The sequence below is a fragment of the Spermophilus citellus genome (assembly GCF_964194105.1).
Source record: "Spermophilus citellus genome assembly, chromosome: 15".
Lineage (NCBI taxonomy): Eukaryota > Metazoa > Chordata > Mammalia > Rodentia > Sciuridae > Spermophilus > Spermophilus citellus.
Genome location: NC_138195.1, coordinates 72,647,945 through 72,675,834, shown reverse-complemented (window position 1 = coordinate 72,675,834; position 27,890 = coordinate 72,647,945). Strand labels below are relative to the sequence as shown.

Here is a 27,890-nt window from a genome sequence, read left to right as displayed (position 1 = left end):
TGGAAATTGCTTTAGAGTTCCTTCTGTAATAGCCCCAGGGGCATATGGCAACCTGGACGGCTCCCCCAGGGAGGCTGAGGCACATGCTAAACATGCATTCTTTTTAAAAATTTTTTTAGCTATAGTTGGACACAATGCCTTTATTTTATTTATTTTTATGTGGTGCTCATGTGCCAGGCGAGTGCTCTACCACTCTACTGCTGAGCCATGACCTCGGCCCCACTAAACATGCATTCTGTCACTGAGCTACATCCCCAGCCCTTTTAATTTTTTGAGATGGTCTCACTAAGCTTCTGAGGCTGGCCTCAACCTTGCATTCTTCCTGCCTCAGCCTCCCTTCACAGCCTTTCTCATCAATGAGGCAAAATAATACAGAATCAAGATGAAAACTTAGGATTCCTGATTCCGAAGTTCAAATCTCTTTCCGTAATAGGACTGTGCCACTAGGATCCCCCTCACCTTGGCCGAACACTCAGCTCCAGGATAGTTCGAACAAATCTGGGATGACTGATTGGGAGAAACCTAGAGAAACAAACAAATCAAATCACTTCTCTTATTCTCTGGAACTTGGTGATCTGGAAATCAGGACTTCTATCTACTCCACTACAAACCACACCTAAGCCACCAACCTCCTGTACCACCATGGATGGAAATGTGTCAGTCTGAGAGGAATGTGTCCACTCTCATCCCTTGCAGTATATGATGAGGAGCTGGTTTGTCTCGTCTTTTAGGACTGAAAAGAACATTCCTAACTCCTTTATTCTAGAAACAAGGAAACTGAGGCCTAAAAAGGATATATGACTTACTGAAGATCCACTTAATTCCTGAAATTCACAAGCAGACTTTGAACTCTTTTTTGACTTTTCTTGTTATAGCATGGATTCCCATTAGAACAACATATAACAGATTTAAAGTGAGTGTAATTAAGGTGTGAAGTGGAGGATGGATTATGACAACTGCTGATGTATACTGAGCAAGAGCCATTAGCCATGCAGCCTACTAGGCACACACCATACATGTTCTCTCAGTCTTCCCCACAGCCCTACAAGGTAATCACTACAATTATTCTCACTTTACAAATCAAGGAAATAAAATTCAGAGAATTAAGTAATTACTAGCACCTGGGTATGGTCAATCTGGAATTCAAACCCAGAGTCTGACTTAAAACCCACACTCTTCACCACCACTCCCTATTTTTAAGATATTGTGCTAAAGGGTTCTTTAGAGAATCTGATTTACATGCAACTTTTTGAAATCTGCCTATATTCCCCGCATATTATGACAACCTTCCCTCAAAGCCAGCCCATCCCTCAAAGCCTCCATACTTAAAAGTCTTCACATCTCGTCCACCAATCACTCGGGCTGTGATTGTCTTCCCAACTTTCAGCTTGGTAGTAGGAGAGGTGCCCACTGGAACATCATCCAAGATATGGGACGCATGGATACAGCCAACAATGCCATCTTCCAGAGTCACAACCACATGAGTGGGCTTAACAGACTTGACAGTCCCAGTGACAATGTCCCCAATAACAAAGGTGTGCTTCTTTTTAGTCCCTACAGTCAGAGATGGATCCCCCTCCTCATCCTCATCAACTGTCTCAGAATCCTTCCGGGTCTCTCTCATGGTCCTTTTGGCAGCTGGCCCCTCAACAGCCAGAAGAAGACCTGTCACTCCTGGTTCTGTGGTCTTGAGGGTTAGGCAGACACCCTGTCCCACCTGCAATTTCTCTGAGTCAAAGCGGAAGGTGTCATTGAGGTGAGAGGTCAGGGAGAAAGCTACCAGGTGGCCAGTCTCCACTAAGGAGGCCACAGCAAAGGACTCCTCCAGGTGTTGCACGATGGCCTGGTGTTTGCTGCCTTTCTTCAGCTGGAAGAGAGAAGAAAGCAATCATCCCTGCTCTCCTTACCCAGCAGCATCATCCTTACCCAGCAGCATCACTTGTTCTTGGCCTCACCAGGCAGGATGAGACTGGAGAAACCTTCTGGCGTCCAGAGGACTAAGCTGTAACCAACTAATTTTCCCTCCCCAGAACCAGCTTTCCCAATCTGAACACAACTCATGGAACCTCATCAGAGTCACCTGGACTTAATTTCTGTTTTGAATTCAGATTTCTTGGCCCTATCCTAGAAATAGTTAGTTCTGAAATTTAGAAGTTATTTAGACAATTCTGATGCACAGCCAGGTGATCTCTTGGTGGCTCTTTGGCCTTAAGACATGGTGGGTCCTAACTCTCAATCCTGTGACTCTCCTACCAATATGTTCACTACTTCCACCATTCAGCCAGTATCATTAAGAAGAGATCATCATGCACAAGGCACCCAACCTGACTTTTCTCAAAATCCCAGTTGTGACTCAGGAGGCTGAAGCAGGAGGATCTCAAGTTTGAGATCAGCATCAGCAACTTGGTAAGACTCTAAGCAACTCAGCAAGACCCTGTCTCAAAATAAAAAAAATAAAAAGGGCTGGGGACTTAGCTCAATGGTTAAATGGCCCTGGGTTCAATCCCCAGTACCATAGTATTGCTTTCTGTTCTCCCTTTGTCTCTCCTAAAGTTTTAAAACTATAAGTAACTCAAGGTCAAGGATTATATTTAGGTAATTTTAATCCATACTTCATGCAATTAGGTGCTTAATAAGTACTTAGGATGAAGACCAAATAAATATGGGTTGCACATTCCTAATCAGAAAATCTAAAACCCAAAATGCTCTAAAATCCAAAACCTTTTGAATCGTATCAGTACTCAACTACTGAAAATATTCCAATCTGAAAAACTGAACTCTGAACTGGTTCCAAGACTTTTGAATAAAAAATATTCAACCTGCTCATCTGTCACCAGAAGAAAATGCTACTAATTTTCAGATTTTCCTCAAATACTTTTTTTACATCACACAAAAGCATAGCATAAGAGGCACACCAGGAGTGAGGATGTGCAGCCTGGAGGTTAGAACCAACCAGACCTGTTTTGTTTGGTTCATACAATGTTTTGTAAAAATCAAATTAGTTTCCAACATTTTCTACATTCATTCAAACAAAAATCCAAATTCTGTCATCTCTTAAAAATCAAGGCATTAGGGCTGGGGTTGTGGCTCAGCAGTAAAGTGCTTGACTAGCACATGCAAGGCCCTGGGTCCGATCCTCATCACCATATAAAAATAAATAAATAAAATAAAGGTATTGTGTCCAACTACAACTAAAAATAAATATTAAAAAAAAAATAAAAATCAAGGCATTAAACACAGATATTCCCACCTGGAAATAAGATGGAATAAAATACTCTACACCCCTTTGGTATGGGTAGGTACATATTCTCATCTGTCAGGGTCTTAGCCCTATACTCCCTGATTCACATGACCTATTCACTCATCTACATTATCCACGTGGCCCTAAAGATAGGGTGACCATGTAATTTATTACCTGAACTTCAGTGAAAGTTAGTCCTCTTAACCTCACTGGGATAAGAGGTCAAAATCAGACATGTTGGGCTGGGGTTCTGGCTCAGTGGTAGAACACTTGCCTATCAGGCGTGAGGCACTGGGTTCAATCCCCAACACCACACAAAAATAAACAAATAAAATAAAGGTATTGTGTCCAACTACAACTAAAAGAAACATTAAAAAAAAAAAAAATCAGGGGGTTGGGGTTGTGGCTCAGCAGTAGAGCATTCACCTAGCACCACGTGCAAGGCCCTAGGTTTGATCCTCAGCACCACATAAAAACAAATAAATAAAGGTATTTGTGTCCAACTACAACTAAAAAATAAATATTAAAAAAATCAGGCTGGAGTTGTGACAGAGCACTTGCCTAGCATGTGTGAGGCCCTGGGTTCGAGTCTCAGCACAACATTTAAATAAATGAATAAAATAAAGACCCATGTTTAAAAAAAAAAAATTCAGACATGTCCTAGACAGATTCAGGCACCCAGTCACCATACCTCCAGGTGCCTGTATTATAACCCCTTGAGCTACAAGTCTATGAGGCTTCCATAGAACAAATCAAGGTCGGAGGTCTCGTGGTGCACGCCTGTAATCCCAGCAGCTTGAGAGGCTAAGGCAGGAGGACTGCGAGTTCAAAGCTAGCCTCAGCAACTTAAGAAAACCCTAAGCAACTCAGTGAGACCCTGTCTCTAAAAATATATAAAAAAGGGCTGGGGAAAATGTTCAATGTAAATGCCCCTGGATTCAATCCCGGTACCCCCCTGGCCCTGCAAAAAAAAAAAAAAAAGAAAGAAATGAAGTCAGGTATAGCTTACCTTTTTAGATTTCCTATTCACCAACTCCTGACAAAGGGAAACATGCACCTCCAACTTCAACATATCAACATTGAGGATTACAACCTTCTTTTTCTGGCCAGATTCTACTTCCTGACCTACAGTATAGAATAAAACAAGGATGATCATTCCCTTAAAACAGGGTGCATAGAGGACAGCACCTCTCCTGGGACCCTTCAACCCAAAACAGCAAAGACATATCTCCTGGGTTTATTATGGACAACAATTAAGTAAACCAAGGTGTTCGACCTGCATAGTTAAAGTTCAGGTGGACCTTAATTTCTGCAACTGATACATATAAATCTAGATTTATTCAATTATAAGAAAGGATTCATACCTAACCCTTCTTTAGCATGCTGTTATCTTAATTTGCATTCACACAACTAGGCATGCCAAAAGCTTCAGATGGAACAACTCCACTTACCATTATCTATTTGGAAATGCTATAGCCAGCAGAGGAACAACTAGCACAGGGTCATATCAACAAACCACAATGAGCAAACAATGCATTCACCTGCCCGATGATACCTGCTGGCTCTCAAGACCAGGTCAGGCACTGGACCCCCGCTGAACACAACAGAGCCATCTTCCAACACTTCCTGCACCACTAAGTCAAGGACCATTCCTGGGGTCATCTCAGCCAGCGTCTGGATCAACACAGAGTCTGCCAAATGCCCAAAAGGAAGCAGGGATTAGTTAGATGAAATAACACTCGCTGTTTTTTTTCCTCTAAAAGTGTGCTGTCACCAACCAAGGAGGGCAGTGGAAACTTGCACCACTAACAAGGTGGTTTTACAAAAATGTCCAGAATCTAGGAAAGTTCTAGTGACAGACAGACCTGGGCTACTTGCTAATCCTACCTGGCCATAATTTGTGAAATCAGCCAACAAATACCAGGAACACAGGATTTCCTTTGGCTTCTAAATTTTCAATCTATCCTTTCAGGCCTAATGCAATTAATTTTACATAATGGCTCAAAGTCTAAGAGGGACCTTTTATCATCCACTATATATTTGCTGAATAAAGGAATGAAAAATAAAGGTGAGTAAACTCATAACAAATGCAAACCCAAGGCCATAAAACTAAGGGAAATTTTTATTCCAATTGGCAGAGGGGGCAAAGGGCACTTCTGAGATTTTCATAATGACCTTTATCTTAATCTGGGTGGCAACAGAGGTGTTCATTTCATATATATTTACTAGGCTATGCATTTAATGATTTGTGTACTTTAATGCAGGTCATACTTGCATTTAAAAAAAAAAAAAATGTTGGGCTGGAGATGTGGTTCAAGCGGTAGCGCACTCGCCTGGCATGCGTGTGGCCCGGGTTCGATCCTCAGCACCACATACAAACAAAGATGTTGTGTCCGCCGAAAACTAAAAAATAAATATTAAATTCTCTCTCTCTTAAAAAAAAAAAAAGTCTGCCAAGCCAGGTACAGTGGTGGCAGCTATAGTCCCAGGTACTGGGAAGGGAGCCTGAGGTAGGAGGATTGCTTGAGCCCAGGAGTTCAGGGCAGCCTGGGTAAAAGAGTAAGACTGCTCCCCCTCAAAAAAGTTTTACCTTTTTTTTTTCTTTTTTGAATTATGGAAAACCTAACAACTTATCCTAACAATGGGTATATTTTCAACACGCCCCCCCCCCAGCCCTCATCCTCTGCTTCCTGCCCCACCAAACAGGCCCAGAGGCCCCCACCTTGGTTGCTCATGAGGCTGCGCACACCCTGCAGCTCCTCCAGGCACTGGCTCAGGAGGAGGAGGCTGGTGCTGGCTGGTTCCCCCAGAGTGCAATCTGATAGCCGTAGCGACAGCAGCATCCGCTGTTTCTCCTCATCCACGTTGGTCACTTTTGCAACCACTGTCTGCCCCTCAACAAAGTGGTCACTTGGGTTGGTTACAAACTTATCACTCATGATCTGAAGGAAAAAGTAGGCAGAAAATGGGGAAAATAAAGGAAGCCTCTATTAAGACAACCCATTTTATGTCTAAAAATGGGGTAGGGGAGTAAGGAGAAAGGGGACCTGGGAAGCTCCACCCAGCCCTCTCTGAGCACAGCTCTACTGCCCATGCATAAAATCATAGGAAGAGAACCAGGCTGCCCAACCTAGCCTTCAGAGAGGACACCCAGCAGCAGAGAAGGCACATTACTAGCAAACCAGAGACCAAGGCTGTTTGTGTGTCTCCAACTCCCATTGGTGACCCTCTTGCCCTCTCTAGGCATGTTTCTGGGGTCCTCCCCCATGTTCCCATTTAAAAAAAAAACTTTCTAGCAGGGAACGCAATTAGACTTTCTTTGATAAAATATTAGAAGTGAGACCAATGAAGAGAAAAAAATATTTATCAACAACCTATGGCAGGAATTAGCTCTGTGCCATTTGCTCAGTGTCATCTTACATTGAATCTAGTCTGAATGCCCTTCCCTCTCTAGGTCCCAGTTTATTCAGCAGGCACAATGGAGGTCTAAGCACAGGACTGCTATGATACTTTCCTGACTGAAAAGTTTAAAATTCAATAATAGGAGGGAATAATAATTTCAAGGATATTCTGGTGTCTTAACTTCTCAAAACCCCAGAAGGCTATAAAACTGGTACTGGGGGTTGTTCAGGAAAATCCATTTCCAACTCTGAAAATGCTGAGTGTAAACATAGTTACATCCTCTTTATATTGGAGACTAAATGGAGCCACGGCCCACTCACCCAATGCTGCCATGTACGGAACAATAGGTGTCCTTTCTCCAGGACCACATGGCAGGTAAAAGGTGTAGCCAGGCTCTTGGCTCCACTCACCCCACCACAAACCTCAAGTGATGCCTCTTGACTTCTTCAAAGAGTTAAGTATCCTGATCCTTCCCATCCCCTCACGTTCCATGAACTTGGTGTCCCAGTCGTGAAACTAAACTTACAGCTTTGGGTGCCAGTCCACTAAGACCGGAGGGGAACTGGACAAACACACCATAGTCCTTGATGCTCTTCACAAAACCAATAAGCAGCATTCCTGTATGGATTTCTGAGAAGCTGTTGGGATCCTGACCACCTTCTACTGAGGAAACCAAGGATGGCTTCCTGCAAAGGAGCTAGTGGTAGGTACTCTGTCAAGGAATGATCTCATAAGAGCAGAAGAAATGTCCAACTCTCCCATTTTTCTTTTTCACTTACATCCTCTGCTACTTCAACGAGTCTGCGTGTATGCAGACCAGCAGCAAAATCACCCAGAGGTTAGAAGAAGCCAAGTTCTTAAACACCACCCACCTAATGAATCAGCGACTCTGGCGGGGTGGGGCCTGGCCATCTGTTTCAGCAAGTCCTCCAGGGACTTCTGATGCACACTAACATTTGAAAATCAATTTTAGTCCTTTACTGATTAGCTCATCTCCAGATTACTGGAGGGGACCAAAAAGGGGACAGCTCATCCCCAAGGTCTGGCAGTTGGGTCAGCCATTGCATGATTCTCTGCTGACCCATCTTCACAACAAACCCTACTAAACCTTCTCTGCCACTCTACGATGATCTTATTTTATATTCTGTGAAAAGACAGTATCTTCCTTCAGTGCACCACATAAACACTGAAAGGATTATTTATGAGCCCCATGTGCCCAAGGAGAGTGGTAGGGAGAAAAGGGGAAGGACAGCAGCACCTTATTAACTGTTCCACCCCAAGAGGCAAAAACTGAATGTTCCAAGAAGACTATAGGTGACACTGGGGCTGCTCCACTGGGTCTGTGTGTGCATTAACTCCTCCTCATCCCCTGGACTCCTACTCTCCCAGGCAAACTTTCTGCCTACTCCACCCTTATCACCACCATCTGTGAGTAGCCCTTTCTCACTCCTGCTTTTACTTTTCAGGCACAGGCTTCATCACTAGTTTGGCCCTGTGGAGCAATATCCAAGATAAAACGGTTGATTCTTTTTCCCCCCTGAGGTTTTCAACTAAGTAGAGCCTGGTCCAGAATTTTCCACCCAAAGGCCCAGGACCCACACACACACACCTTCCACTGCCCCATAGAACCAGTCAAGGATACAACATGTTTCTCGCTCTGGCTCAGACACAAGACTCGGTGAAGGGTGTCGCCCGCCTGGAGCCAGCGATACAATAGCGGACCGTTGGCAACATGGTCTGACAAATGAGGTGTAGGGAGGAAAGCAGGGATGTTGTGGGGCAGGACAGCCACCTGAAGCCCATCTTTGATCTTCTCTAAAACCTTCACATCCACCACCTGCTCAGGGAATAGAAAGACAAAAAATCTAGCACTTGTCTTGAGCAGACAGAAACCTAGTCAGAATCAGGCAGTAGTCAAAGGCACAAAATTCCAGAGCCAGGAATCTCTGAGAGGCCAGAAGCAGGGAGGAAGCTTTCCTCCAGACCTCACCCCACCACCAACTCAGGACTCATCTGTGGGGTCCCATCACTTCTTGCTGATCCCTCCAATAGATTCCAGAGGAAAGAGGCTGGCCCTAGTGACCAGAGAAGATAATCCTTCACAAACCAGTGGCACTCTGCTGAGAAGCCACCTGTAACAAAACTTTCCTTTCAAAAGAGTTCTCATTTACTCTGGCACACAGGAAAAGAACATAAATGAAGTCCTCTCTCAAAAACTCCTCTGGTCTCAGACTCTCATGAGCTACCTTGATTTCTCTCCAACATGAGCTATACATAGTATCTCATGTGTTAGTGGCTCCCCACTCTGTCAGTGAACAACAGAATAACTTGTCTGAAGAAGTCCAAATACCTGCCCAACATTAACGACTCTTCCTGTCTTCTGACCAAGTCCCACACTCTCTTTCTCGTTCTCGGGCTCTGGATCACTCAGCAGTTTGAAGGATAAAAGCATCCTCTCCTTGGATGGCTCACAGTTCAGCACTGTAACCTTCACCACCTGGTGAGAAAGCACACATGATTACCTGCTCAGGCAGCAGGCCTCAAGGCCCAGGAGCACGGTGCCCTCTACCAGTGCTGCAGAAGCCTCGGGAGACCCATCAAGACCCTGGATCACATAAGAATATAGTGAAAAGAAGAAATGTACGGAGGTGACACAGAATCCTCACAAATTGGCCTTCTGAATAAAAGGAAGACAGAAATAACTTTTTTGGGTACAACCTTAAGTTTTAAAAAATTATTTTTTCTAATCAGACCTAAACTTACTAGTTTCACAGCAATGCCCCTGGGGAGACAGTGGGCTTCAGAAGAATTTCTGATGTTAAGGACACTGGTTCATTATGACTGATTTCTTCCAGGTTGTGGGTCTGGGTCCATTAATTTAAGGGCATCTATGTTCTACGCCCCTTCTCCTCCATTTAGCTGGCTCAGGACCACTACATTATTGTGCAGGAGCTGTTTGTACTCTACTCCGTATTTTTGTAAAAGGTAGTCTTCCTACTTACTAGTCCCTCAAATTTTTGTTCACAAGGTCATAAAGGGTAGTGAATCCTATCCAAGGGAAATGTACCTGGCCAATGTAAAAGACCCTCTCTGGGTCAGGGATATACTGGGCACTAAGCTCATGCTTGGGCACCAGTCCCTGCACATCATTGTAGAACTTCACAATGCAGCCATAGTCCTTGACCCTGATGATGACGCCATGTGTTTGTAGTCCAGGCTTAGCATCGCCATAGCAGGTAATGGCAGGCAGTTTGGACGTGACCAGAGTTTTCTTCAGGGTCATTACCAGCTTCTTGGCTTCAGGGTCACAAAGCAAAACCTAGGGGAAAGATGGTGGTCATCAAGTTACCTGTTATCAAGAAAGCTGCTGAACTGGTGCCTGTAACCCCCGTGAACCCAAAGGCCATGGGCAATTCCCCCAAGAACCTGTTACCTCATCTCCTCTAATAATCTCAGTTGCAAATCTTGTCTGCTTCCTGCAGAATGACCATCAAGGCATATAAATCTCTACATCAAATGTATTTCCTTCCATAAGATATGAAAAACTACCCATCCTGGCCATGCAGCAATGCTCATTATTTTACAGCACCTCCAGAATCTTGTATTCTAGTAACTTTTATCTCACCTCAGCTCCTGCCTAGTAGGTTATGCAGCTAGTCTAATGAAATGAATGACAGGACCAATTTACCATGTTAGCATTGTTGTTTATTCCCTCTACACTAGGACTGACTGATGCAATCATCTTTCACCCCTCAGAAGATAATCTCATTAAGGGCAGAGAAACTCCTCTATTTTTATTTCTTGATTTTACTATATAAAATTTTGTACCAATGCACAGTCATTACCTTTGTTGAGTCAATAACAACAAAATAAAGAAGAAAACATAAGGTTGGGAGTATAGCTCAGTAGTAGGCACATGCTCAGCAAGCACAGAATCCTGGGCTCGAAAATCCTAAGAAACTTTCACACCGAGAACCTGAATACAGCAGGTCCTAAGTTAGGTGCTCTGTTTATTATCATGTTTAATCTTCACAACTCTATGAAATTTTTCTTGGAATTCAAGATCTTGTAAAAAAACCACTCATGTTTCTGTGGCTTTGTCTAGGTTATTTCTATGCTGGAACACATCTCTTGCTCTTCCACAATCTTCCAAATCCTAACCATTCTTTCCAGTTCCAAGTCTCACCTCTACCAGAAATCCAGAAGGCATTAAGGTCACATAAGAAGGCTGGGGTTGAGGCTCAGTGGTAAAGCACTCACCTAGCACGTGGTTCGATTCTCAGCCCCACATATAAATAAATAAATTAAATAAAGGTCCATTGACAACTGAAAACTGGTTCTGCTGTTTAATTAACTGTGTGATATGGGGCAAGATACTCAGCTATCCTTAGCTTTAATTTCTCAGTCTGCAAAATGAGGACAATGTTTACTTTATAGAGTGACAAAATGAAATAATGCATGTCAGGTACCTGTTATAGCATCTGGTACAGAACACATGCTACTTGGTAGTTGTTATGCATAATATCAATGATTCTGTTGTTCCAGCTCACCCTCCCCTCTCCATTTTAAGACATGACAACAGCATATAGATTGCAATCAAATGTGGCAGAAAGTGACACATTGGCTTCTCTCTTCCTATATGGATAATATAACTCGCAATCATACTACCCAATTCCTAAGAGAAGGAAATCACTTTTCCCAATGCCAGGCACATCCCTGTACATAATGCAGATGTTCTACCCTCGCTTTACGGGAAAAGGCAGAAACTTCAACTCCATCTAGTCAAAACCCCAATTGACCCTTCAAGAGGTTCCCCGGGCTGGGTGCGGTGGTGCACACTTGTAATCCCAGAGGCTCAGGAGGTTGAGACAGAGGATCGAGATTTCAAAGTCAGCCTCAGCAAAAGCAAGGTGCTAAGCAACTCAGTGAGATCCTGTCTCTAAATAAAATACAAAGGAGGGCTGGGAATATGACTCTGTGGTTGAGTGCAATTGATTGAATTCAATCCCAGGTACCAAAAACAAAAAACAAAAAAAAAGGCTCACCCGGCACTTGACCTCATCCCCAATGTGGTACTTCTTCTCTGGATTCTTCATCAGGATGTCAGCCAGGTGCATGGCAGGTACTAGGCCCCTCATTTGCTCACCCACCTTCACCAAGATCCCAAATGGCTTTATGGTCAATACTTTTCCCTAAGGAATCCAAAGAAAAAAATGCTACAATGTCTCTCAAGAATGGTTTCCCTTCATCTTTTACAAGAGAGATGTCACACCTCTTTCGAAGCCTACCTTCCTGGGCTAACTATGCATGTTATTCCAGATCTCACATGGGTAAGCACATAACCACACAGATAAAGATTTAATGAGGTTTATTTATGGAAGCATTCACATCTTTTGGTTGAGCATGTACTTTTTGTCTGCCCTGAAAATACATTCCCTAAATGAGGGGACCAAGTCTCCTAAGGAACAAACTCTACCAAAAAAGGGGAGCTGTTTAGAGGTACACTGAAGGCCAGGCAACTTGAACTGGCTTCTAATATTCCAGAGAGCTCAATTATCACAGAACTAACTTTCAATGTGCTCTAATAACCACCACCAAATCCCAAGTCCCAGGGCTATCACCTACTGCCTCTCTGCTGCTAATTAAGACCTTACCTTGATATTAATTACAAGTTACCCAAGGGAAGAGAAAGAAATTCCAGTTAGCAGGCAGAAGCAAGGAACATGATTTCAAATGTGTTAACAGGAAGACTAATGAACTTACAATTAACCTGTGAACTACAGAATGTCTGAAGGTGGGTATCTATATATAAGCGTGAGGTCTTACCTTCACCACTGACCCAGTTTTGATGTCATGATATCCAAGATATTGAGCTTCGATAATAGATCTAGGACAAAAGGAAAATGCATGATTAAATAAGCTTGGGCTAAAGTTGCCTAAATGTCAGCATGACTACAATCTTGCTGACAAGAGAAGAATCCCACTTCCAGCAAGGCCAGGAGATACTGAGAGCACATGCACACAGGAGCACTCCTCTACACCCCTACACGGGATAATGGCAGACTTACGTCCGTAGAGAAAGCAATGCCAGTTCATCCATTTGGCTGTAGTCAATAATTCTACATTTGTGAGTGTTCCCTGGCTTGAAGGCCTCAGGACTGAAGACTTTCTTAGAATCAGAGAGATGGCTGAGCTGCAAAGTACCAAGTGATTGAGTACTTGATGAATCAATACATTTATCACTTATCACAAAAAGAGTAGTTTGACTGTTAAAGTACTTTTTCTCACTCTTTACCATCATAGAATCTTAACAACATGGGGCTAGGGTTGTGGCTCAGTTTAGAGTGCTTGCCTAGCAATGCAAGGCCCTGGGTTCGATCCTCAGCACCACATAAAAATAAAGGTACTGCATCCAACTACAACCAAAAAAGAATCCAAATCTCCATAACATCAGAGAATAATCTAGATCACAAGTTGGTAAACTGCACTCATAAGCCAAGACCCATTTTTATGGAATAAAAAGTTTTATTGAGGGCTGGGGATGTGGCTCAAGCGGTAGCGCGCTCGCCTCGCATGCGTGCGGCCCGGGTTCGATCCTCAGCACCACATACCAACAAAGATGTTGTGTCCGCCGAGAACTAAAAAATAAATATTAAAAATTCTCTCTCTCTCTCTCCTCTCTCACTCTCTCTTAAAAAAAAAAAAAAAAAAAAAAAGTTTTATTGAGGGTCGGGGCTGTGGTTCAGTGGTAGAGCACTTGCCTAGCATGCATGAGGCACTGGGATCGATCCCTGGCACCACATAAAAATAAATAAAATAAATAAAGGTATTGGGTCCATCTATAACTAAAAAAATATTTTTTAAAAAAAGGGGTTGTGGCTCAGCGGTAGAGCACTTGTCTCACATGTGTGAGGCCCCTAGGTTCAATCCTCAGCACCACATAAATAAAAAACAAAAATTTAAACTTAAAAAAATAGTTTATTTGAAGCTGGGCGTGGTGGCACATGCTTGTAATCCCAGCAACTTGGGAGGCTGAGGCAGAAAGGAGAACTGCTAGTTCGAGGTCAGCCTCAGCAACCGACTAAAACCCATTTCAAAATATAAAAAGGGTTAGGAATGAAGCTCAGTGATATAGTTCAATCCCCAGTATCAAAAAAAAAAAAAAAAAAAAAAAAAAAACAACTTTTACTCAGTCATATTCATCCATTTACACGCTGTCTGTGGCTGCTTTCGTGCTGTAACAGAGATGAATAGCTAGGACACAGACATACAGTCCACAAACAAAATATTCACTATCGGACCCTTTAAGAAAAACTTTGCTCATCATTATCCAAAGTATATGTATGAAGACATGAATTGGTGTGAACATACTTATAAAATAAACAGAGCTATAAAAAATTGTGTTCTATATGTGTAATAAGAATTGTGATGCATTCCACTGTCATGTATTTAAAAAGCAATTAAAAAAAAAAACTTTGCTGAGCCCTGGTGTAGCTCCTAACTCATTCTTTTTTTTTTAATATTTATTTTTTAGTCTTTGGTGGACACATATCTTTATTTTACATTTATGTGGTTTTGAGGATTGAATCCAGTGTCTCATGCATGCTAGGCGAGCACTCTTCCACTGAGCCACAACCCCAACCCCTTACTCATTCTTGTACATACTATTGACCAGAAAACAAATAGGGCAAGTTGGTTCTAAAGCACTCTGATATAATAAAGACATTGTTCTAATCCCTGCGAATAGTCTTTCACACTTGGGGATATATAAAAATGAGACACTCATATCAAGAAATAAAGAGCTGAGCACAGTGGTGCACACCTGTAATCCCAGCAGCTTAGGAGGTTGATGCAGTGGATCTCAAATTCAAAGCCAGCCTCAGCTATTTAGTGAGGCCCTAATAAGCAACTTAGCAAGACCCCGTCTCAAAATAAAATAGAACAAAGTGCTGAGGATGCATCTCAGTGGTTAAGCACCTCTGGGTTCAATCCCCAGTACCAAAACAAATAAATAAACGAAGAACGCATGCCAGGCACAGTGGCACATGCTGTATCACAGTGGCTTGGGAACTGAGACAGGAAGATCTCAAATTCAAAGCCGGCCTCAGCAACTTAGCAAGGCCCTAAACAACTTGGTGAGATCCTGTCTCAAAAACTAAAATGGGCTAGGGATCTGGCTCGGTGGTGCAGCGCCCCAGATTCAATTCCTGATACCAAAAAAAAAAAAAAAAAGAGAGAGAAAGAAATGAAGAAAGCAGAAAAGAACCCATGTATCTCCAAAGTTCTTCCAGTGACGAGATCCCTGACCAAACAAAGGCTTCTTACCCGGGCATAAGCCAGAGCCCCATCCTTTAGCCTGAAGGTGGCCCCAGCCTTGTTGAAAAACCCCTGGACAGGAACATTATCCAGCACAGCTCCTAGATGCTGGCAAGAGAGCCGGGTGAGTGGGCGTCCAGGTTGCAGGAAGACAGGGCGCAGGCTCAGGCGCACAACTCTGGTCCTAGGATGAACACAAAGGATGCAGGCCCTTACCTAGACAAAAGAAAGGGCAAAATGAGCAGCAGGAGGAATAGAGCAGACTCCCCATGTGCTGATCACACATGAAAGTACTAACATATTTAGTAAAGTTAGCTTGGACAATCAAGTACAATAAGGAAAAGTTAAATAAAAAGTCCTGTAAAAACTACATCTGGGGGTGGGGCTGTAGCTCAGTGGTAGAGTGCTTGCCTAGCATGTGTGAGGCACTGGGTTCGATTCTCAGCACCACATATAAATAAACAAAGTTCTATCAACTACTAAAAAAAAAAAATTTTTTTTTAAAAAGAGGGCTAGAATTGTGACTCAGTGGTAGAGCGTTTGCCTGGCACGTGTGAGGGCCTGGGTTCAATCCTCAGCACCACATATAAATAAATAAAAGATCTACTGACAACTACAAAATATATTTAAAAAAAAAGAAACTATAAAAAAAACAAAAAACCCATAAAAACTACATCTGACAAAATCAATGCTTACTAAATCAACTAGGGGTTCAAGAAGCTAATGCACATACAACAAAAAATACATAATGGTGTCCCTACAGCAAAAACTCAGCATAGGTAACTCAGCATAAGTTTTTGCTCTAGTAACACCAAGAAGCCTGATCTAGCTGAGCACAGCAGCACAGGCCTGTAATCCCAACTACTTGGGAGGCTGAGGAAGGAAGATTATAAATTCAAGGCCAGCCTAGGCAATTTACCCAAGACCCTCGTCTCAAAATACAATGTAAAAACAGCTGGGGAAATTAACTAATGGGCAAATGAATTAAATAGACACCACTCAAAAGAAGAAATACAAATGGCTAACAAATATATGAAAAAATATTCAACATCATAAGCAATTACGGAAATGCAAGTCAAAACCACAGTGAGATTTCATCTCACACCAGTCAGCATGGCAGTCATCAAGAATACAAATAAGAATAAATTCTGGAGAGGATGTGGAGATAAAGGAACACTTATACACTGTTGGTAGAACTGTAAGTTAGTACAAACACTATGGAAATCAGTATGATAGTTCCTCAAAAGACTAGACATGGAACCAACATATGACTCAGCTATACTCATTCTAGTGCATACCCATGTTTACAGCAGCACAATTCACAATAGCCAAATTATTAAACTAGCCTAAGTATCCATCAACAGTCAATAAATAAAGAAAATCCGGTATATTTACACAATGAAGTTTTATTCAGCCATAAAGAAACATAAAATTATGTCATTGGTAGGAAAATGGATGGAATTAGAGACCATTATGTTAAGTGAAATATATCAGTTTCAGAAGGTCAAGGGTCATATTTTTTCCTCTTGTATGTGTCAGGGAAAGAGGAAAAAGGAAAAGAAAGGTTGGGGGTGGGAAGGGATCTCATGAAAATCAAAGGGAGATCAACAGAGGAAAGGGGCAAGAGGGTAGGAAGTGGGAAGTGCTAGAGAGTGATATTGGCCAAGTTACATTGTTACATTGTGTGTATGTATGAATATGTAAGAACAAATTCCATCATTAAGTACAGCTATAATGCCCCAATTTAAAAATATAAAAAAAAAAAAAGAGGCTGGGGATATAACTCAGTGGTTTAGTGATCAAGCACTTGCCTACCACATATGAGATCTGATCCCAAGGCCAAAACATGCAAAATGTCTCAACTCTGTACATAAATAGTACTATAAAAGAAATATATTATCACAAACAGGTTTGACAAAATATTAAAAGTATTATCACTAGATGATGGAAAAATCTATTTTCTCTGAAAATTATTTTTCTCTATAGTATCCATGAGAATACATTACTGTTAAAAAATGAAAAGAAAGTATTTGAGGATTTAAAAAATTCTGAATAACTTTTAGTGGCATATCCTTCTCAAATATTCATGTTCATTGTAAAAAATTCAAATATTTAGATATATAATAGAGTAATCACCCAGGGTTAATCACAATTCATGCCTGATTACATAATCCTCCAGTGTTTTAACCAGGTGATTCTTTTTAATTATTTTTCCAAATTGGATTCATACTACTCATAGATCATTTTTGTTGTTTTTTGTGGAACCGGGATCAAACTCAGGGCCTCAAGCATGATAAGCAAGCACTCAACCACTAAGCTACATCCCCAATCCTTATACAACTTTTTAGAACCATGTTTTTCTACTTAAAAGTATCTTCCTATGATAAATACCCTTCTAAACTACTTTAAATTATAAAAGCAAGCTGAGCACAGTGTCACATTCCTGTAATCCCAGCAGTTCAGGAGGCTGAAGCAGGAGAATTACAAGTTCAAAGCCAGCCTCAGCAACTTTGTAATGCCCTGAGCAACATAGCAAGACCCTGTCTCAAAATAAAAAACAAAAAGGGCTTGGGGTTGTGGCTCAGTGAGAAGTTCCCCAATTCAATTCCTGGTACCACCTGCTCCTTGTCTAATTTCAACCCAAGCACTATTAGTAGTTTCTTGTGCTCCCTCCAAAACACTATCATTCCCCTCATCTTTTCTCTATACACCTGTACATATGCAGTGCTAGGACCTTCCTTGAGGCTAGCTGGGACACTGTATAGCTGCCTGGGACACAGTTGGAATCAAGAAAAGATAGGTGCATCATTTCTTACTGCTTGGTTTGAGAAATACGTCCCAACTTTCTTGGGTTCCAGGTGCATAAAGTCAACAAGGCCCGTGAAGAATGTGAGGAAGTTTAGCCTAAGACCAAACTGAGTCACCTAGAAATAAACAGAACAAGTTATAAAAAACATTTCTCTGAAGGAACCAGGAGTATGAGAGACACTGTTCTTAGCAAACACTGGATGCCACATTATCCACAATAACTGTATTTCTCTCCCCATCTAACCTTTTATCAATCTTTCTTCCTATAAAATTAACTAGCAGGATAACTCCAAGCACTGGCTATTTCTTTATTCAGCAAGCTCACCTCCCTTCCAGCCAATAGCAGGCATCAACCCTCCATCCTCTGGGATTTCTCAAGGGAGTGCAAGGAGCTTCACACAAGTATGCTTGGGAACTGCCAGACTCACAACTTGGATAAACTGTGGCTAAACAGCTTATCACTTGGAATTATGGAGGGAAATTTCACAGGACAAGCTACAAGAGTTAATGATAGGGGTTAGGGCAGGGCACAGTGGGACCCTGTCTGAAAAAAAAAAAAAAAGTAGAGGGAGGGGGGGCTGAAGCTGGGTGGTAGACCACTTGCTTAGCCCTGGGTTACATCCCCAGTACCACTGAATAAACAAATACATACATGCATAAAATGATAAGGGTTAGGAGGAATGACAGGTTTTTAAATTTTTTTTTCTAATTGTAGATATACGGCATGTCTTTATTTTATTTGCTTATTTTTTTATATGCGGTGCTAAGGATCAAACTCAGTGCCTCACACATGCTAGCCAAGCACTCTGCCACTGAACCACAGTCACACCCTGAGACAGTTCTTTATTATAAGCCTTTTATTACCATTTGACCTTTTAGATCAGCACTGTTCAACAGAAATATAATGCAAGCCACATGTGTAACTTTAGGTTCCTAGTGGTCACTCCCCCCGACCCCAGATCAATCCCCAGGTCCCCCATTACCGGGGATTGAACTCAGGGGCTCATACATGCTGGGCAAGTACTCTACCACTGAGCTACATCTCCAGCCCCTTTCACTTTATTCTGATACAAAGGTCTCTCTCTAAGTCACTCAGGCTGACCTTGAACTTGTAATCCTCCTGCCTTGGCCTCCCATGTAGCTGAGATCCTGAGTACCTGGGATTACAGACCTGCAGCGCTCAGTTCCTGGCAGTCACATTTTAAAAAACACAAAGAAGCTAGGCACGGTGGCGCACACCTATGATCCCAGCAGCTTGAGAGGATAAAGCAGGAGTAATTCGAATTCAAAGCCACCCTCAGCAACTTAGTGAGGTCCTAAAAAACTCAGTGAAACCCTATCTCTAAATAAAATATAAAAAAGGGGGTTGCGGGTGCTGGGTTGTAGCTCAGCAGTAGAGCACCACAAAAAAATAAATAAATAAAATAAAGGTATTGTGTCCAACTACAACTTAAATATATATTTTAAAAAGGGGGTGCTGGGGATGTGTCTCAGTGGTTAAGTACCCCTAGGTTCAATCACCAGTACCAAAAAAAAAAAAAAAAAAAAAAAGAAACACATAAAATTTATTTTAATAATAGCTTACTTAACCAACTATGTCCAGAATAGCAGTATTTGAACATATTGCACTAGACACATTTCAAGTGCTGAATGGCCACATGTGGGGGATAGCCTGACAGCACAGTTTAGATGGTATGCATGTTCTTATTATAACAAAAATTTGGAAAAGAGTAACAATGAACAGCTTACCTTCTGTACCTGGGCTTTGACCACCAGTCCTGGTAGCAAGTTATTAAGGGTCCAATTTTGTTCCTCAGTAGCAATGGCAGTAGAAACTTCTGAATGCCCTATAGACAGACTAACAACTCCTCCATTGCTTTTCACCTCTTCAATTACACAGTTCAAGTACTGACCTACCTTCAGTTTAGCACCTGGAAACACATTCCCAATACCCAAAAGAATGAGAAGGACTTTAACACAGGCCCAAGCAACACCTAAAAAGATCTATGGTCTACATGCCCAATTAGCATCTCATATTCCCCACATTCCCAATCACTAAGGGACCAACTACAAAAGGGAATCTGAAATTCAACTACCTCACAAAAATATGAAAATCTCAACAAGCCAGGAGAGTGCTGGTTTAGAGGCCCTGGGGCCCCAAATACAGTGAAATCATCTAGGCGAAGAAAACTGAAAATGGTCCGACCATTCCCTGGCCCTTTGTACATCTTCCCTTTCCCATCAGTTAGGATTAACCACCAATTTTCCCAAAGCCAAATAGCCTTCAGGGTCACCATTCTGTCATGCTAACTGCAAAGTGGCATTTAAATATAATCCCCACATGCATGTACCACCTCACCACCATGCAGTGGCCTCTCTCACCTTTGTTCTTTTGTTGGATGTAGTCCTGAGCTTTTTGCAATGGCAGAAAAGCTCTGGTTCCACCAACACCAATGTCCACTAGGTAGCCATGGTCTTCCTGGCTAGATACAGTGCCCGTCAGCAGCTGGGGGAAAAGAAAGCATGCCCCAAAGTTCCAAGTCAAAGACAACAGGACACATGATAAACATCCACTTCCAAACACAAATGTTTCCACTTTTAATCTTGAACACTATGCAATAACCACAATCCCCACTTTTAAACTTTAAGCCACAATCCCACTAGAGGACAAAAGGCATCAACTTTCTCCCAAGGTCTGAAGAATCTTCCAGTTTCTACCATTGCAGCCATCATCATGTCTTCACTAAGCACCTTCAAGACATCAAAAAAAATCCTTTAACCTCCTTTACATTTCGTGGATTAGCCACCTGGTCTTTTGATAAGTCACTTAAACCTTTGAGACCATGTTCTCAAATGTAGAAAGGAAAGAACGTCTACCTGCCTCATAGGTTGACTGTGAGAAAGTGCTTGAAACAATATCTGTCATGAGAAGGCTCTCAAAACTTGGCAATTTCCTGCAACTTGGCTTATTTTTATTCCCTTTTTAAACAACTACATCCTTCCAAACTTTCCAGGCTTTTCTCAAATCTCACTTTTAACCAAATGTTGCAAAATTACATTCATCTTCTGCCCCTTAATTGCCAGAGTACTTATTTATAAGGTTGTAAGTTATTCTTTTGTACCTATTGGACTTGAAGGATCCAAGCCAGGACTAAATTCTTCTTAATTTCCACAGGGCTAGATATAAAGTGACAGGGTATCCACTAACAGCTGGCAGATTTATGGTCCCATCTACCCTGCCACCTGCTCTCAGCTACCCTCAAGCATTCCACACAAATGCCAAAAGGCCTCTAAAAAAGGTTTAATCTGAGAAGAAGTCCTGGGAAGTCATTATGAGGAACTCCTCACCATCAGCCAGCCCCCCACTAAGGTTCCCTGGAGGCATTTGTGTGCTGGTGAGCCAAACCTCAACTTGCTTGCCCTTTCTTCCTTCCAAGACAATGAAATTAGGCTCAATTCTTCAATGTTCATTAAGCACCCAAAGCGCTCAGGAGACCTCCCCTCCAGGAAAAGATCCATCTCTGTGTGTAGCCATTAAGCTCAAAGTAAAAGGAGGTGGGGGGAGGGAAAAGGCATGCTGCCTGCTCGTCTTCCCTGACCCTGGATACATACCATGCCAGGCTTCAGGGCCTCAGCACTCAGCACTCTGTTGACATTTTTGGGGTTCAGCGATAGCTTGACACTTTTTTTGCCCCTCTCTGTGATTCTCAGACTGCTTACCACACATCTCACCATCATTCCAGGTGAGAAAAGTTCAGGCAAGCGTAGCAGGTCCTGCATAATACCAATGAGAAAGAACTGATACATCCCTTTCCTCTGAACAAAGAATCCATTGCCTTGGCTCCGTGGCTTCTTATCCTCAAACCCACAGAAATAAAAAAGTGAATAAAAAGTAACTGTTCAGCACAAAGGAAGATGGTTCTGAGGCCAAGTCATAATCTTGAATCTTGAATTTCAGCATAAGGTCTCCAAATAATAAGCAGTTGTCAAGGACTCCTCAGAAGAGCTACCTATATTTATTCTCTCCACTTCATCTACTACTCACTCTTCAGCTCAAAGCAAACTGCTGGGCTGGGGATGTGGCTCAAGCGGTAGCGCACTCGCCTGGCATGCGTGCGGCCCGGGTTCAATCCTCAGCACCACATACCAACAAAGATGTTGTGTCCGCCGAGAACTAAAAAATAAATATTAAAAATTCTCTCTCTCTCCTCTCTCTCTTTAAAAAAAAAAAAAAAAAAGCAAACTGCTTTCCACCCCTCACTCCATTTTTTCCTCCCAAGAAAAATCATCAGCAACCTCCATGTCTCTAAACCTGAGACTTGTCCCAGCCACCTGTCTGCCTCACTACCAATGTGAAATCTATCATCAATGGCTTTACCTTCTCACAAGTTGGTAAATCTTGGACCCAAGCTGCCATCAATCTCAGAGCCTGGACTACTACAATGTCCTCCCAATTTGTAAGAATCTCCTTATGCCGTTTATTTTATTTTATTTTTTTTAAGAGTGAGAGAGAGGGAGAGAGAGAGAGAGAATTTTAATGTTTATTTTTTTTAGTATTTGGCGGACACAACATCTTTGTATGTGGTGCTGAGGATCGAACACGGGCCGCACGCATGTGAGGCGAGCGCGCTACCGCTTGAGCCACATCCCCAGCCCCTCCTTATGCCTTTTCAATCTATTTCCTAAGTTGTCCATGTGTCACCCATTCCAGTGAGGACAATTCAAGGACTTTCTGTTGATTATAGAATTTAAAATCAACCCTTAATATGGTCTACAAAGCCATGTATAATCTGGCTTCCACTCAGCTCTCTGGCCCCATCTCACACCACACTTTCCTTTGCTGTCTCTACTCTAGCCATACCAGCCTTTTCTATTACACAGCATCCATCTTCTACCTGAACTCCTTTCCTTCTGACCCAGGAAGCCCTCATCCTTTAGATCTCAGCTCAAGCATCCTTTCCTCATAGAGATCTTTCAGGCTCCTTGGACTAAGTAAAACCCTTTATTTATTTATTTATTTTTAAAGCACACTTTATTATAAACCCTCATTGCACCTTTACCTTTCTTTCTTAGCATTTAGCAAAGTGGTAATTTTACTTTTATTTGAATACCACCTACTTTCAGTAACAGGTTTCACAGAGATTTCCCTTACCTTCAGAGGGTCTTCTTGTGCCACCTGTTCATTCAGCATTTTGGTATAGTCATCAGAGATTTCAGTTACTTGCACAAATCCCTGGAGGCCATTGGGGAGACTTATCACCAGTTCCAGCTCATTTACCTCTTTCACACAACCTAAAATCCGCATTCCCTCACAAAGGGACTAGAAGAGAAAAAAGGAAATGTGTACAGTAAGGAAGAGAACAATGATAGGAAGGTTAGAAGACCTGGTTTCTAGTATCAATTGCAACAGTTAAAAGCTACAGGAATTTTGTAAATTAAAAAAAAAAAAAAACACTTAAGTGTGAATATACACACATATTTATCAGATATCCGAGCACTGTAAAAGGTCTACAGGCAACAGTATTAACAGTACTGAGTCACCAAAAGACATTTTTGCTTTTTATCATATCCCAACCAACCCAAATTCAAATGTCTGGCAGACAACACAGTGATGGATGCAGGCCAGCGGAGACAAAAGTAGTGTGGTGTGCACATGTTGGCTCTGAAGAGTGCAACCACTATGCAGCTCCTTTGTGACCATAAACATGAAGGAACATGGACACTTTCAAGTTGTAATGAGGCGGAATCACATTTTCATGTAAAATCTATAGTTTCTACTGCTGGCACTAAGTTAAACAATTTTTTTTAAAGTAAACAAGACAAACAAGATATGCCTACAGGCTGAATCGTTCCCCTCAAATCATTTTTTTAATTAATATGTATCAGGAGTTAATAATGTAAGATTTTAAGAACATAAAGTGCATCATATCTGAGGTAGCTTCACTTTTATACAATGAATAGGTAGCCAGGCATAGTGGCACACACCCATAATCCCAGTGGCTCAGGAGGCTGAGGCAGGAGGATAGCAAGTTCAAAGCCAGCCTCAGCAATTTAGCAAAGCCCTTGGCAACCAAGACCATGTCTCAAAATAAAAAAGAAAAAGGGTTGGTGATTTGGTTAAGTGCCCTAGATTCAATCCTGAATGCCAAAAAATAAAAATAAATGAAATGAATGGGTAGAATGATTGCTAAATTTACTGTCAGCTCAAACCTTTGAATCTATTAAAAGTCCCATGAAAACACAAGCAAGATAACAGCACCTTTTAAAAAAGGAAGACATTAGGCATTGGTTTAGCAATCAAATAATACTCAACATCTGTAAAAATCTTACATACATAGATGAAATCTATATATAAAAGGCAAAAATGAAAGAAAAGCAGGAAAGAACACACAAACTTAATCAAGATAGTATGTCAAAAAGAAAACCAAGCCAGGCAAGGTGGCACACATCTGTAATCCTAGTGGCTCAGGAGGCTGAGACAGGAGGATGGCAAGTTCAAAGCCAGCCTTAGCAAAAGCAAGGCACTAAGCAACTTAGTGAGATCCTGTCTCTAAATAAAATACAAAATAGGGCTGGGGATGTGGCTCAGTGGTTGAATAACCCTGAGTTCAATCCCTGGTACAAAAAAAGAAAAAAAAAAAAAAAAAAACATTAACAAACCTCAACACTAAGAATTTCAAATTTCTCTTTGATAGACTTGCTGTTTTCTTTTTTTTCAATTTTTAACTTTTTTGTTTTCGCTGGTCCTTTCTGGCTCTTTTTCCTTTTGGTGGATTCTTCTTCAGTGGAAATCTAAAGGGGAAAAAAAAGACCCACAAAGATCTAAAAGAACGAGAAGCAGCAATCCTGGTCTTTACCTCACATTTCAGGTTATGTCACCTTGTTTTATTACTCTGCTACTCCTCCCAACTGTTCCTTTAATTCCTGCTATAATCCCAACTCTCCCATTCACCCATCACTGCCAAAGTTTGAGAAGCCACCTTCATGTTCCTAAGTCTTTTCTTTCCTGTATTCTTCTTTCCTTGATTGGAAATGAACACTGAGGTTCCGAGCTTAAGAAGAAATATGCAACACTGCATGAAAACAGAATCCGTGGTCAAGAGACCCAAGCTGAACTCCCAAACTCTTCCATGATAAGCTATGCAGTCTTAGTAAATACATAATCTTCCTAAGCCTCAGTTCCTCATAACAGAATGACAATTTCTACATTATAATATAGTTGGAAAGATTACATAAAATAGATCTAAGGCCATACACTCAAATGTTAGTTTCCTCTAGCTTATGAAATACAGTCTACTTGAGGTGAGACTGACTACAAATTCTAATGCATGGAGCTGGGACTGGGGCTCAATGGTAGGGCACTTGCCTAGCATGTGTGAGGCACTGGGTTCAATTCTCAGCACCACATATAAATAATTAAAATAAAAGCTCTATCAGTAACTGAAAAATAAAATATTTTTTTAAAAATTCTAATGCAAATTCTGACCACTGTATGTGGCAAAGATCCCATTTAAAAACATAATAATAAACATGCTTTTTTTTTCCCCCTCTCCTTAACCAACATGGCACAGAATTCCCAAGGACAAGGTACATTACTTCAAACTCAATTATTAAATGTCATGCTTCAAAAATACAGCTTTGTGATGGTAGAGCCTCGCCAATGAGTTCAATTACAGAAGTGAACTTCAACGAAAAACAAATCTGAAAAATAACAAGTCTCAAATACGGCTCATTCTCCACAAAAATGTTAGAAAGTTTCAAGTGAGTCTCACCACAGCAGCATATAACCTACATCAAATAAGTTGTCTTGTTCAACTGACTCCTGGAAAGATTTCTCTAATTTGTGGGTCTTTCTTGTACCCCCTCGGGGGAAGCTTTCTTCTACAGTTGCCATATTTGGGTCTCCTAAAAACAATGCAAAGAACAATGGTGAGAAGTAGCATTAATGGCAGGTTTCATAAAGGCTGTGATCAATGAGTAAGAGAACTTCCTACCAATGTGCAAGACAAGATTTTCCCTCCCATATTTTTTATTGTGCATTATAGTTGTACATAACGGTAGGGTTTGTTGCTACATAATCACACATGTACACAATATAATTTGGCCAATAGCACTCCCCAGCACTTCCCGCTCCCCACTCCCTGGTCCCTTTCCTCTGTTCTACTGCTCTCCCTTTGATTTTCGTGAGATTCCCCAGCCTTTTTCTTTTTCCTCTCTAGCTTCTACATAGGACAGACAACATATGACCCTTGAATTTCCAAGTTTGGCATATTTTGTTTAACATAATGGTCTCTAGTTCCATCCATTTGCCTACAAATGACATAATCTCATCTTTCTTTATGGCTGAATGAAACTCCATTGTGGATACATACCACATTTTCTTTATCCATTCCTCTATGAACACGTAGGTTGGTTCCATAGTTTGGCTACTGTGAACTGTGCCACTATAAATATAGGTATGCATGTATTGCTAATAGTGTAACTTTAATTCTTTAGAATAAATACCAAAGAGTAGTAAAGGGTCAGATGAAGATAAGATTTAAGACTATGAGATATCAGGCCTGTTAATCCATATTTTATCTTTCCAAATATCTCTGCTTCAAAACCACAAACCACTCACGTTCCTTAATGAAAAAGACTTAGATTTAGGGCTGGGGATGTGGCTCAAGCGGTAGCGCGCTCGCCTGGCATGCGTGCGGCCCGTGTTCGATCCTCAGCACCACATACCAACAAAGATGTTGTGTCCGCCGAGAACTAAAAAATAATAAATATTAAAAAATTCTCATTCTCTCTCTCTCTCTCTCTCTCTCCTCTTTCACTCTCTTTAAAAATTTTTTTTTTTTAAAAATCTGAATACTCTTTAAAAAAAAAGACTTAGATTTAATGTAGCAAATACATTAAATAAGCTGGGTGCAGTGGTGCACCCCTGTAATCCCAGCAATTCAAGAGGTTGAGGCAGGAGGATCTCAAGTTCAATGACAGCATCATCAAGTTCTAGAAAAACCTGGGCAATGTACTGAGACCCTCTTTCAAGATAAAAGGCTGGACAAATGTTTTTCTCTGATAAGTGGATGCTAATCCATTAAGGGGTGGGGGGCATGGGATGAGTGGAGGAACTTTGCAATGGCCAAAGGGGAGGGATGGGTGGGAAGAAGGCATGGGGATAAGTGAGATGGTGGAATGAGACAGACATCATTACCCTAGGTACATGTATGATTGCACAAATGGTGTGACACTTCTTTGTGTACAACTAGAAAAGTGAAAAATTGTGCCCCATTTGTGTACAATGAATTAAAGAGCATTCTGCTGTCATGTATAACTGATTAGAACAAATAAACTTAAAAAAAGAAATAAAGGGCTGGTGATATAGCTCATTGGTAAAGCACACCTGTGTTCAACGGAAAAAAAGAAAACAAAACAATTACACAAGTAATTTACAATATAAATCAGTTGGGTGCAGTGGCACATGCATGTAATCCCAGCAGTTCAGAGGCTGAGGCAGAAGGATCACAAATACAAAGCCAGCCTCAGCAACTTAGTGCAGCTCTAAGCAATTTAGCGAAACCCTGTGTCAAAAAATAAAAAGGCGGGGCTGGGCTTGTGGTTTAGAGGTACAGTACTTGCCTAGCATGCGTGAGGCAATGGGTTCAATCCTCAGAACCACATAAAAATAAAATATTGTGTCCTCAAGTCCTGATTCCATAAACAAACAAACAAACAAACAAATAAATAAAAGGGGGGGGGGGTCTGGAGTTGTATGAGACACTAGGTATGATCCTTGGCACCACATAAAAATAAATAAAAACATTGTGTCCATATACAACTAAAAAGTTTTTTAAAATAAAAATTAAATAAATAAATAAAAAGAGCTAGTAATGTGACTCAGTGGACTGAAGCACCCTGGTTCATTGCCTGCTAAAAATCAGATTATAAACCATAAACAAAGAGCTTGGAAGTGGTGCCCTGGTAAAGAAAGCAAGCTTCATAAGGAAGATGCTTTTGAGCTTAATGTTAAAAGATAAATAGGAGGGCTGGGGCTGTAGCTCAGTGGTAGAGCACTTGCCTCCTAGGTGTGTGGCCCTAAGTTCACCACATAAAAGTAAATAAATAAAGATTTTTAAAA

At 41.4% G+C, this 27,890-nt stretch overlaps 1 protein-coding gene across 3 annotated transcripts in view; it reads right to left on the bottom strand.

Moving 5' to 3' along the window:
* Positions 1 to 27,890, bottom strand: part of PDCD11 (programmed cell death 11) — a 44,248-nt gene that overhangs the window by 15,454 nt on the left and 904 nt on the right. For 2 of the 3 annotated variants that reach the window (XM_081268046.1, XM_081268047.1), the window contains exons 2-21: positions 25,560 to 25,672; positions 24,428 to 24,559; positions 22,920 to 23,087; positions 21,380 to 21,541; positions 20,150 to 20,273; positions 19,517 to 19,698; positions 17,776 to 17,883; positions 14,969 to 15,175; positions 12,712 to 12,836; positions 12,470 to 12,530; positions 11,689 to 11,835; positions 9,711 to 9,962; positions 8,994 to 9,140; positions 8,286 to 8,480; positions 7,170 to 7,340; positions 5,964 to 6,183; positions 4,783 to 4,932; positions 4,251 to 4,366; positions 1,326 to 1,867; positions 460 to 522 (exon numbers count right to left, since the gene is read on the bottom strand). In XM_081268046.1, the coding sequence (XP_081124172.1) occupies positions 460 to 522; positions 1,326 to 1,867; positions 4,251 to 4,366; positions 4,783 to 4,932; positions 5,964 to 6,183; positions 7,170 to 7,340; positions 8,286 to 8,480; positions 8,994 to 9,140; positions 9,711 to 9,962; positions 11,689 to 11,835; positions 12,470 to 12,530; positions 12,712 to 12,836; positions 14,969 to 15,175; positions 17,776 to 17,883; positions 19,517 to 19,698; positions 20,150 to 20,273; positions 21,380 to 21,541; positions 22,920 to 23,087; positions 24,428 to 24,559; positions 25,560 to 25,661 (3,374 nt within the window). In that variant the 5' untranslated portion in view covers positions 25,662 to 25,672. The remainder of the gene's footprint in view (positions 1 to 459; positions 523 to 1,325; positions 1,868 to 4,250; positions 4,367 to 4,782; positions 4,933 to 5,963; positions 6,184 to 7,169; positions 7,341 to 8,285; positions 8,481 to 8,993; positions 9,141 to 9,710; positions 9,963 to 11,688; positions 11,836 to 12,469; positions 12,531 to 12,711; positions 12,837 to 14,968; positions 15,176 to 17,775; positions 17,884 to 19,516; positions 19,699 to 20,149; positions 20,274 to 21,379; positions 21,542 to 22,919; positions 23,088 to 24,427; positions 24,560 to 25,559; positions 25,673 to 27,890) is intronic. The other variant, XM_081268048.1, reaches the window with a different exon arrangement.